This window comes from Salvelinus fontinalis, chromosome 25 (genome assembly GCF_029448725.1).
Source record: "Salvelinus fontinalis isolate EN_2023a chromosome 25, ASM2944872v1, whole genome shotgun sequence".
Taxonomy (NCBI): domain Eukaryota; kingdom Metazoa; phylum Chordata; class Actinopteri; order Salmoniformes; family Salmonidae; genus Salvelinus; species Salvelinus fontinalis.
In genome coordinates, this window is record NC_074689.1 from 38682510 (window position 1) to 38694722 (window position 12213).

The 12213-nt window shown below is 45.8% G+C and overlaps 1 protein-coding gene across 5 annotated transcripts in view; it reads right to left on the reverse strand.

Annotated features, from left to right (window-relative positions):
- LOC129823266 (junctophilin-1-like) overlaps positions 1 to 12075 on the reverse strand; it is a 115634-nt gene extending 103559 nt beyond the window's left edge. The window contains exons 1-3 of one of the 5 annotated variants that reach the window (XM_055882184.1): positions 11969 to 12071; positions 10058 to 10574; positions 484 to 1252 (exon numbers count right to left, since the gene is read on the reverse strand). In XM_055882184.1, coding sequence (XP_055738159.1) covers positions 484 to 1252; positions 10058 to 10436 — 1148 coding nt within the window. In that variant the 5' untranslated portion in view covers positions 10437 to 10574; positions 11969 to 12071. Of the gene's footprint in view, positions 1 to 483; positions 1253 to 10057; positions 10812 to 11968 lie in introns of those variants that run through there. The other 4 variants (XM_055882183.1, XR_008754619.1, XM_055882185.1 and 1 more) reach the window with 4 other exon arrangements.
- Positions 12076 to 12213: the final 138 nt, after the last annotated feature.

A 12213-nucleotide genomic window follows, 5' to 3' on the forward strand; every position in this document is an offset into this window, starting at 1 on the left:
CGCCAGGATATTTACACAACAGATAACCTCATCCATATCAGTACAGGGTCCTTCCTTAAACAAACTGCCAGGATATTTACATGACAGTCATACCAGGCAGAATGGTAATGTAGGAAGGCCTCCAATCCCAACTGTAGTTATACCAGTCATACCAGGCAGAATGGTAATGTAGAAAGGCCTTTGATCTCAACTGTAGTTATACCAGTCATACCAGGCAGAATGGTAATGTAGGAAGGCCTTTGATCCCAACTGTAGTTATACCAGTCATACCAGGCAGAATGGTAATGTAGGAAGGCCTTTGATCCCAACTGTAGTTATACCAGTCATACCAGGCAGAATGGTAATGTAGGAAGGCCTTTGATCTTGCATATCTGAATGCTGCATAGTGTATTTACAGGTGGAACACTCATTCTGTCTGTCTTTCTCTCTATCTCTCACACACACACATTCACACACACATGCCCCACATCCCCAGGGACCTACCTTGAAGCTGCTATTTCCACCTTCGTCCTGGAGATGGCCCCTGCCCTCCGCGCCCCCTCCACGGCCCGGTCCACTTTCTCTTTGGTTTTGGGGTTCTTTAGAGGGATCAACTGCTTCCTTATTCCACGCACCAGCACGTTATTCTTGTACTTCCCTTCTTCCTTGTTCCCCTCGGGGAAGGTGGTGCAGCCGTAACCGTGGCGCTTGTTGTTCAGCCACTCCCCCTCGTACTTCATCCCGGTGGAACGTTCGCTGACGCCGAACCCGTTGCGCTTGTCGTTCTTCCACTCCCCCATGTATGTCTCGGTGGTGGTGGCGTCCACGTGATCCTCCAATAGCAGGTCCTCTTCCGGCAGTTCTCCGTCGCCCAGGGAGATGGTGGAGTTGGCGTCTGCGTCGGAGGAGCTGATGCGGCTCATAGCGGCGTCGCTGCGCGCCAAACTCTTCTTGCTGGAGATGGACGACTTCGATTCGGACTTGTGGAGCCGCCGGAGGCTCCCAAACAGCGACCCGTGGCGGAACAGACCCTTCTTCTTCCCGGTGACCACCTCGCTGTCCGAGTGGAAGTTGAGGACGAACCCGCCGCGGCCGCCGGTGGGCGTGTCACCCGAGAGGTCCTGGAGCACGGCGCAGTTACTCTGCTCGGAGCGCAGGGATGACAAGGAGGTACGTAGCGGGGATTGGATTACAGTGGCCATGCCGTACGGAACACTCTGGCGCACGCCGTATCCATGCCGCATCCCGCCCATCCACTGGCCCTGATATGTACCTGGAGGAGAGACAGGACACCACAGATCGGGGGTGAATAGATCGATCGCTTGGCTGGTTGATTGATTTTAAAAGTAAGAATTAAAAGCCACGGAAAGAATTTGACCCACCGGTCTCAACTAAGATACTAATCCCCTACAACAATATCAAGCGTGGATAGTGGATAGTAGTGTATTAGTGGATAGTAGTGTATACATAATGGTGGATAGTAGTGTATACATAGTGTATTTACAGGACTTTACTATGGACTTTACTATGGACATTGATTAAATGGGAAGGATACCCACCTGGTAGTACTTCAGATATACACTGAGTGCACAAAACATTAAGGTCACATTGACGTCACTTGTTAAATCCACTTCAAATCAGTGTAGATGAAAGGGAGGAGACAGGTTAGGGGGGGGACAATCGAGACATGGATTGTGTATGTGTGCCATTCAGAGTTTTTTTCAAGATGATATCCACCACCCAAAGGACATCAAGCCAACTTGACACAACTGTGGAAAAGCATTGGAGTCAACATGGGCCAGCATCCCTGTGGAACGCTTTCAACACCTTGTGGAGTCCATGACCTGATGAATTGAGGCTGTTCTGAGGACAAAAGGGGGAGGGGGTCCAACTCAATATTAGAAAGGTGTTCTTAATGTTTTGTACAGTCCGTGTAGATTGCCATTGTTCTGTCTGAATAATTGTTATCTCCAGATAGAGTGCCTTCGGAAAGTATTCAGACCCCTTGACTTTTTCCACATTTTGTTACGTTACAGACTTATTCTAAAATGGATTAAATTGTATTTTTTCCACATCAATCTACACACAATACCCCATAATGACAAAGCAAAAACAGGTTTTAGAAATTTTTGCAAATTTATTACAAAGAAAAACTTAAATATCACATTTACATAAGTATTCAGACCCTTTACTCAGTACTTTGTTGAAGCACCTTTGGCAGCGATTACAGCCTCGAGTCTTCTGGGGTATGACACTACAAGCTTGGCACACCTGTATTTGGGGAGTTTCTCACATTATTCTCTGCAGATCCTCTCAAGCTCTGTCATGTTGGATGTTGACTCGCTCTCTCAAAGTCTCTATATTTTCAGGTCTCTCCAGAGATGTTCGATCGGGTTCAAGTCCGGGCTCTGGCTGGGCCACTCAAGGACATTCAGAGACTTGTCCCGAAGCCACTCCTGCGTTGTCTTGGCTGTGTGCTTAGGGTTGTTGTCCCGTTGGAAGGTGAACCCTCGCCCCAGTCTGAGGTTCTGAGCACTCTGGAGCAGGTTTTCATAAAGGATCTCTCTCCGTTCATCTTTGCCTTGATCCTGACTAGTCTCCCAGCCCCTGCCGCTGAAAAACATCCCCACAGCATGATGCTGCTACCACCATGCTTCACCGTAGAAATGGTGCCAGGTTTCTTCCAGACGTGAAGCTTGGCATTCAGACCAGAGAATCTTGTTTCTCAGTGTGAGGTTACAGTGTGACTTTACTATGAGAGGTTACAGTGTGACTTTACTATGAGAGGTTACAGTGTGACTTTACTATGAGAGGTTACAGTGTGACTTTACTATGAGAGGTTACAGTGTGACTTTACTCTGAGAGGTTACAGTGTGACTTTACTCTGAGAGGTTACAGTGTGACTTTACTATGAGAAGTTACAGTGTGACTTTACTCTGAGAGATTACAGTGTGACTTTACTATGAGAGGTTACAGTGTGACTTTACTATGAGAAGTTACAGTGTGACTTTACTCTGAGAGATTACAGTGTGACTTTACTATGAGAGGTTACAGTGTGACTTTACTATGAGAAGTTACAGTGTGACTTTACTATGAGAAGTTACAGTGTGACTTTACTATGAGGTTACAGTGTGACTTTACTTTGAGAGGTTACAGTGTGACTTTACTCTGAGAAGTTACAGTCTGACTTTACTATGAGAGGTAACAATGGTTTTGGGAAGTGCCATTGATTGACCCTATCCTCAGCCTTAACTAAATGTTAACCCTCACCCTAATCCTCACACCAATACTCACCCTCACACCAATACTCACCCTCACTCCAACCCTCACCCTCACCCTCACTCCAATACTCACCCTCACACCAACCCTCACCCCAACCCTCACTCCAACCCTCTCCCTCACTCATACCCTCTCCCTCACACCAACCCGGACCCTCACAGCAACCCTCACATCAACCCTCACCCTCACACCAACCCTAACCCTCACATCAACCCTCACCCTCACATCAACCCTCACATCAACCCTAACCCTCACATCAACCCTCACATCAACCCCCACCCTCACACCAACCCTCACTCCAACCCTCTCCCTCACTCCAACCCTCTCCCTCACTCCAACCCTCTCCCTCACTCCAGCCCTCTCCCTCACATCAACCCTCTCCCTCACATCAACCCTCACCCTCACATCAACCCTCACATCAACCCCCACCATCACACCAACCCTCACTCCAACCCTCTCCCTCACTCCAACCCTCTCCCTCACTCCAACCCTCTCCCTCACTCCAACCCTCTCCCTCACATCAACCCTAACCCTCACATCAACCCTCACCCTCACACCAACCCTAACCCTCACATCAACCCTCACCCTCACACCAACCCTCACATCAACCCTAACCCTCACATCAACCCTCTCCCTCACATCAACCCTCACCCTCACATCAACCCTCACATCAACCCTCACCCTCACATCAACCCTCACATCAACCCTAACCCTCACATCAACCCTCACATCAACCCTTAACCCTCACATCAACCCTCACCCTACATACATACTAGAGCTGCACAATGAATCGAATTCAGAACGAAATTGCGATATTGACGAGCAACATCCATATAACACAAGATGCTGCCAGTTTCTCCTGTCTTTGACACACCGTTAACACAACAGAAACTAGACTAAGTGTCACGTTCTGACCATAGTTCTTTTGTATTTTCTTTGTTTTAGTTGTGGTCAGGGCGTGAGTTGGGTGGGTAATCTATGTTTTCTATTTCTGTGTTGGTTTTCTGTGTTTGGCCTGATTTGGTTCTCAATCTGAGGCAGGTGTTAGTCGTTGTCTCTGATTGGGAACCATATTTAGGTAGCCTGTTTTGTCTTTTGGTTTGTGGGGTGTTTGTCTTCCGTGTCAGTGTTTGTCGCCACACGGTACTGTTTCGTTTGTTCACTTCGTTTATTGTTTTTGTTTAGTGTTCTGAGTTGAATTAAAAACATCATCGTGAACACTTACCACGCTGCGCTTTGGTCCTCCTCTCTTTCTCCCGAAGACGATCGTTACACTAAGGCACCTCCTCCAATGAGACGCGCTAGACTCTGTTCGTTCATTTTACATGCACAGAGGAGGCTGACCAATCCACAAGCGGGCTCTCTCACTCTGCATGGCATGCACATATGCTGGCCAATCACAAGCATCCCTGTATAGAGTGCGTAGTTAGATGCTTGTGAGGAAAGAAAAGGGCTTGACAGAGTGCTGCTAGCGCTAACGAAAACGTCGATTTGGTGCCAAATAAGGATCTTCAGTGGTACGGCAGTATTTCAGCTCCTCTTCAGTGGTACGGCAGTATTTCAGCTCGTCTTCAGTGGTATGGCAGTATTTCAGCTCATCTTCAGTGGTATGGCAGTATTTCAGCTCCTCTTCAGTGGTACGGCAGTATTTCAGCTCATCTTCAGTGGTATGGCAGTATTTCAGCTCATCTTCAGTGGTATGGCAGTATTTCAGCTCCTCTTCAGTGGTACGGCAGTATTTCAGCTCATCTTCAGTGGTACGGCAGTATTTCAGCTCATCTTCAGTGGTATGGCAGTATTTCAGCTCATCTTCAGTGGTACGGCAGTATTTCAGCTCATCTTCAGTGGTACGGCAGTATTTCAGCTCATCTTCAGTGGTACGGCAGTATTTCAGCTCATCTTCAGTGGTATGGCAGTATTTCAGCTCATCTTCAGTGGTATGGCAGTATTTCAGCTCCTCTTCAGTGGTACGGCAGTATTTCAGCTCATCTTCAGTGGTACGGCAGTATTTCAGCTCATCTTCAGTGGTATGGCAGTATTTCAGCTCATCTTCAGTGGTACGGCAGTATTTCAGCTCATCTTCAGTGGTACGGCAGTATTTCAGCTCATCTTCAGTGGTACGGCAGTATTTCACCTCATCTTCAGTGGTATGGCAGTATTTCAGCTCATCTTCAGTGGTATGGCAGTATTTCAGCTCATCTTCAGTGGTACGGCAGTATTTCAGCACATCTTCAGTGGTATGGCAGTATTTCACCTCATCTTCAGTGGTACGGCAGTATTTCAGCTCCTCTTCAGTGGTACGGCAGTATTTCAGCTCATCTTCAGTGGTACGGCAGTATTTCAGCTCATCTTCAGTGGTACGGCAGTATTTCAGCTCCTCTTCAGTGGTTCGGCAGTATTTCACCTCATCTTCAGTGGTATGGCAGTATTTCAGCTCATCTTCAGTGGTATGGCAGTATTTCAGCTCATCTTCAGTGGTACGGCAGTATTTCAGCTCATCTTCAGTGGTACGGCAGTATTTCACCTCATCTTCAGTGGTACGGCAGTATTTCAGCTCATCTTCAGTGGTATGGCAGTATTTCACCTCATCTTCAGTGGTATGGCAGTATTTCACCTCATCTTCAGTGGTATGGCAGTATTTCACCTCATCTTCAGTGGTATGGCAGTATTTCACCTCATCTTCAGTGGTATGGCAGTATTTCACCTCATCTTCAGTGGTACGGCAGTATTTCACCTCATCTTCAGTGGTACGGCAGTATTTCAGCTCATCTTCAGTGGTACGGCAGTATTTCAGCTCATCTTCAGTGGTACGGCAGTATTTCACCTCATCTTCAGTGGTATGGCAGTATTTCACCTCATCTTCAGTGGTACGGCAGTATTTCAGCTACAGGTAAACCGAGTGTTGTGTAAAAAAGGGCCTCAGAGTTGTGTCGACAACAAGAGGCAACACGACACATTTATTCAATCATTTGAAGAGGAATCAACCCCTACTTTACAACGATTGTTTGGTGGAAAAAGCGGCCGACAGCAGCGAAGCCCTCAGCCATAGCCAGGCACCTACGCTATTGCCGATGCGTTTTCAAGTGTAACACCATATAAAAATAAAACATCTCGCAGACACACAGACATCACCTAGCTATCACCTAGCTATCACCTAGCTATCAGCTAGCTATCAGCTAGCTATCACCTAGCTATCAGCTAGCTATCACCTAGCTATCAGCTAGCTATCAGCTAGCTATCACCTAGCTATCACCTAGCTATCACCTAGCTATCAGCTAGCTATCAGCTAGCTATCACCTAGCTATCAGCTAGCTATCACCTAGCTATCACCTAGCTATCAGCTAGCTATCACCTAGCTATCACCTAGCTATCAGCTAGCTATCACCTAGCTATCAGCTAGCTATCACCTAGCTATCAGCTAGCTATCACCTAGCTATCACCTAGCTATCACCTAGCTATCACCTAGCTATCACCTAGCTATCACCTAGCTATCAGCTAGCTATCACCTAGCTATCAGCTAGCTATCACCTAGCTATCAGCTAGCTATCACCTAGCTATCAGCTAGCTATCACCTAGCTATCACCTAGCTATCACCTAGCTATCACCTAGCTATCACCTAGCTATCACCTAGCTATCACCTAGCTATCAGCTAGCTATCACCTAGCTATCACCTAGCTATCACCTAGCTATCACCTCGCTATCAGCTAGCTATCACCTAGCTATCATCGGGCTATCAGCTAGCTATCACCTAACTATCACCTACCTATCACCTAGCCGAAGAGTCCTATTTATACTGTCAGTAAAGACAGCTTCAAGAAGATGAGAAACAAGCTGGACAGAAGACATAAGATTATATCTGGTACCAACAGTATTTTTGCCCAAGTCGCCATCTCAACACTGTATAAGAAGAATAAGGGAAGAGTTGAAACAGAACTCACACTTATTGATTATTACGCGACTACAGCAGACCTTTGTTTCCCGGTAGAACAAACAAGACCTACATCAGTATGACAGTACACTTTATAGAGGAGAAGTTTCAACTGAAGGGTCAGTGGTTGCAATCATCATAGGCTCCTCCCCCCAGAGACCACAGAGAGGAAACATGACGCTGGGGTTTGAGAGAAGCTTTCGCCGCCTGTGGGCGTGAATGAGGAGCAAAATGTGTTGCAAATTGATAATGTACCAAACGTGGTAAAGACCATCACGTGTTCTCTACACTTGTTTTAACCACGTCTGAGGGAATTATCAAGTTTTGAAAAAAATAAATAAATGTTGGTTTAAGTTATTTATTAGATTTTTGGTCCAAATCGTGCAGCCCTAATAAATACCTCTTAAACCAACGCTCACTCTCATCCCAACCCTCACCCCAATCTCACTCCAACGCTCACCCAAACCCTAACCCTATGTAACAGTATAACTTTAAACCATCCCCTCGCCCCGACACGGGCGCGAACCAGGGACCTTCTGCACACATCAACAACTGACACCCACGAAGCAGCGTTACCCATCGCTCCACAAAAGCCACGGCCCTTGCAGAGCAAGGGGCAACCCTACTTAAGTCTCAGAGCAAGTGACGTAACTGATTGAAATGCTACTAGCGCGTACCCGCTAACTAGCTAGCCATTTCACATCCGTTACACCTACATACATACCGCTTAACGCAACCCTCACCCAACCCTCACCCCTGCGCTCACCCTACATACATACCTATTAACCCAACCCTCACCCAAACCCTCACCCCTGCGCTCACTCTACATACATACCTCTTAACCCAACCCTCACCCCTGCGCTCACCCTACATACATACCTCTTAACCCAACCCTCACCCCAACCCTCACCCCTGCGCTCACCCTACATACATACCTCTTAACCCAACCCTCACCCCTGCGCTCACCCTACATACATACCTCTTAACCCAACCCTCACCCCTGCGCTCACTCTACATACATACCTCTTAACCCAACCCTCACCCCAGCGCTCACCCCAGCGCTCACCTTACATACATACGTACCTCTTAACCCAACCTTAACCCTCACCCTCACCCATAGCCGTGGAAATAATTTAGCAAAATAATGTAAATATATACACTAAAAGTATGTGGACAGCTGCTCGACGAACATCTCATTCCATAATCATGGGCATTAATATGGAGTTGGTCCCCCCCTTTGCTGCTATAACAGCCTCCACTCTTCTGGGAAGGCTTTCCACTAGATGTTGGAACATTGCTGCAAAAACAGCCTCCACTCTCAGGTAAGGCTTTCCACTAGATGTTGGAACATTGCTGCGATAACAGCCTCCACTCTTCTGGGAAGGCTTTCCACTAGATGTTGGAACATTGCTGCGATAACAGCCTCCACTCTTCTGGGAAGGCTTTCCACTAGATGTTGGAACATTGCTGCGGGGACTTGCTTGCATTCAGCCACAAGAGCATAAGTGAGGTCGGGCACTGATGTTGGGCGATTAGGCCTGGCTCACAGTCGGCATTCCAATTAATCCCAAAAGTGTTCGATGAGGTTGAGGTCATTGCTCTGTGCAGGCCAGTCATGTTCTTCCACACCATTTTCGACAAACCATTTCTGTATGAACCTCGTATAAATCACGTATAAAATGCCCAGTTCCAATTAGAAGAAGAGATCTCAGTAACTTTGAAAGAGGGTCTCAAAAGATAATAGGGGGTTTAAAGGGTGTGTGTGTGTGTGAGTCTGTGTTTGTGTCTCAGTCACCAGATCTCAACTCGATTGAACACTTATGGGAGATTCTGGAGCAGTGCCTGAGAGCGTTTTCCCCCGACATCAACAAAAACACCAAACGATGGAATTTATTGTGGAACAGCCTGGTCTCATAGGCCTGACGTAACATAGTAGAGTAAATGCGGGAAACTAATTAGTATGATATGTTACCTTTGGTATGGTTACGTAAGATAGAGGGTTACTGACAACTTTAGCATTTTAGCTAATTAGCAACTACTTAGCATGTTAGCTAACCCAATCCCTAACCCTAACCTTAACCCATTAACCTAACTCCTAAACTTAACCCTAACTGCTAGCCTAGCTAACATTAGCCAGTTAGCTAATGTTAGCCACCTAGGTAGAATTCATAACATATATGTTTTGCAAATTCGTAACATATTGTACCAAAATGGGTGATGGACATCCACAAATGAATACATACCATACAAAACGCAACATATCATACTACATGGAGTGTCTCGGATTTGCATAGAGAATTATATGAAATGTTCTGAGATCAGGTTGAATAATGGTGTAGCGTTCCGTCCGATAGCGTTCCAGACACTTGTAGAATGTATGCCAAGGCACACTGAAGCTGTCCTGGTAGCGGCCCAATGTCTAATTAAGACGTTCACGTAATAATTGATTTTGTCATATACCTTTACACCTAGCACAGGTATCCTAGAAATGATGCTTATATTTAAATAAATCAATAAGGATGTTATTCAATCAAAAATAATTATGGGGAACCTATTTATTATAGGACTAAATACAATATTTTATGGGGCATGCAAGACGAGCATGTTAACGTGCACGAGCTAAAGTCAAAATCCCCAATCAGTCTGAATGTGAATAGGTATAATAACATCCCTATAATAAATCTGCAAAACCCCTCTAGTCACATGTCCGTTATCTGGCCTCTGTGTGCATGAACCTCTTCGCACGCCAAACCACAACAGATAGCCAAGACAGATCCCACTGGTTCGCGTTTTTCTTAAAAGAGACACACACGCAATTTCCAAAACAACATGTCCATCCTCTATAACAGTAGGCTATAACGGGTATCTTACCACCGTCCCCGTAGGTCTCAATCCCATACCCGTCCTGTAGCCCGTTACTCCACGTCCCGTCGTACGTCGCAGGTGTATTGTGACTCTGTCGGAGTCCATAGCGACCCTTGAAGCCGTGACTCCACTCACCGCGATAAATCCACTTCCCTTTGGTTTCTACTCCCAGTCCATGCCGCTTCCCCTGGGACCAGTAGCCATGGTACATATTCCCGCTGGGCCAGGTGTACACCCCCACTATCTCAAAGCCGTGCGACCAGGAGCCGGCGTACTCGCCCTGGCCTTTTGGCCCGGTACAGATGCCATGTCCGTGGGCTTTGCCGTCCTCCCACCCTCCGCAGTATGTTCCTCCATCGTCGAAGTCGAACCGTCCGCCCGTCATTCAGAACAGCCGAGAAATGGAGCAGAACTCTACGGCCTTAGGCTGACTCAATGGTGTCGTGTTATTATCCCCCCAGAAGGGATCCAGCAGGGAGCGGAGAGGTGGAGAAAACACAGATGACTCTGTGTTGCACAAGAACTAAAACAAATAAATAAACAGAAACAATGATTATGGTGGTGGTGATCACGAGCAGTGTGCGGTTGATATGTAAAGAGAAAAGCATGGAGGAAGTGGTTAGTGTGTATGTGGTTAGGGTAGTGGGGGTGTGAATGGGGAAGAGTAATTTACCGGAGTCGCACGCGGTATCCGCCGCTGGGTGATAGCTCGTCTCCCCCCTCCACTGATCAGAGGGAGAGAGAGAAGCATCGAGTCTCCAAACAAGAAAGACACGGCCAATTTCTACGTCACGCCAGTAGAACCTCCCACCCACCACCCCTACTGCTAATTACGAGGGTGTACGCGCTTTACCCCGCTGTATTATGTGCCGCTGTTCGCCAGTAAATCACATAGTTCAAATAGCAGAGCAACCGTCAGATAGTCACTGCCGCTACCGCGTCGCAACCTGCTGCTGCCGCTGCCAGCGGTCGGTGCAGTTTTGAAAAACTCGCGCCTACTACCTAACACAGGTGTGTGTTTCCTCTACAGAATGGCTCTTTTTGAGGTGTGAGTGAACAGGGGGTAAAATATAAATGTCCTGTGTGATCCATAAAGATCCGATTAAACCAGTATTCTAATTCCATCATACGGTCACTGTAAAACGAGTCTCTGTAAGATCGCTGATTTTAGGCAAAACTCTCAAAATGTCGTAATGAAAAGAGCATGTACATTTTGCTGTTGAAGGCCTATTTTTGTGACAGTTGTATTTAAGTAATTTTCTTAAATCTGTCAACCTATAATTGTAATAATTATATATATATATATATATATATATATATATATATATATATATATATATATATATATATATATATATATATATATATATATATGAATACAACATCTAAGCTTCTGGCATGTTTTAAATAGGCTATAATAAGGTCAAACTCGAATTCTTAATTCTACACAACTTGATTATTCAATCAGTTCAGAGATGATGGAAATATATTCGCTTCAGTCGAAGGGAAACTATTCATTTGTCAATACAATACTGACAATATCACAGTATCACAAACCACTTGCACTGGCAATATATGTTTCCCATGCCAATAAAGCCCCTTGAATTGATTTGAATATATTTGAAAAAAGGAGTGGATAAGAGCGCCCTCTGCTGTTGACTGGGAGCAATGGTCAACACTACGTAGAGCTCCTGTATGGGACACAACCTCTCACAAGCGACGATTTATCAAATTACAAAGACCATTTTCTAAAACTAGAAGGATATTTCTTGCTATTATTTTACACATGTTACAGAAACTTAAATAAATAGCTACTACGTAGGCTAATCTAAATATAGATCTACAACCACTGAGGCTTTTCATAACACACAGACATAGGACTACTCGAAGTTGTGATCTTGTGAGAGAGGAACTTACAAACATGGGCATGTCCCATTCATCTCTCATTCATCAGTCCTGATGGGGTGTGATGCTGAGGTTGGAGGTCTGACTTCGCTCCGATCCGTCCCAATGGGTCGTCACTAGTTACAACAGCCACAAATATATAAACCCCGCCTACTTCTACAATTTATCTTCTTAAAAATCTGATTTTGAACCTAACCTAACCTTAACCACACTGCTATACTTATGCCTAACCATAATCTTAAAATAAGTCCAAAAAT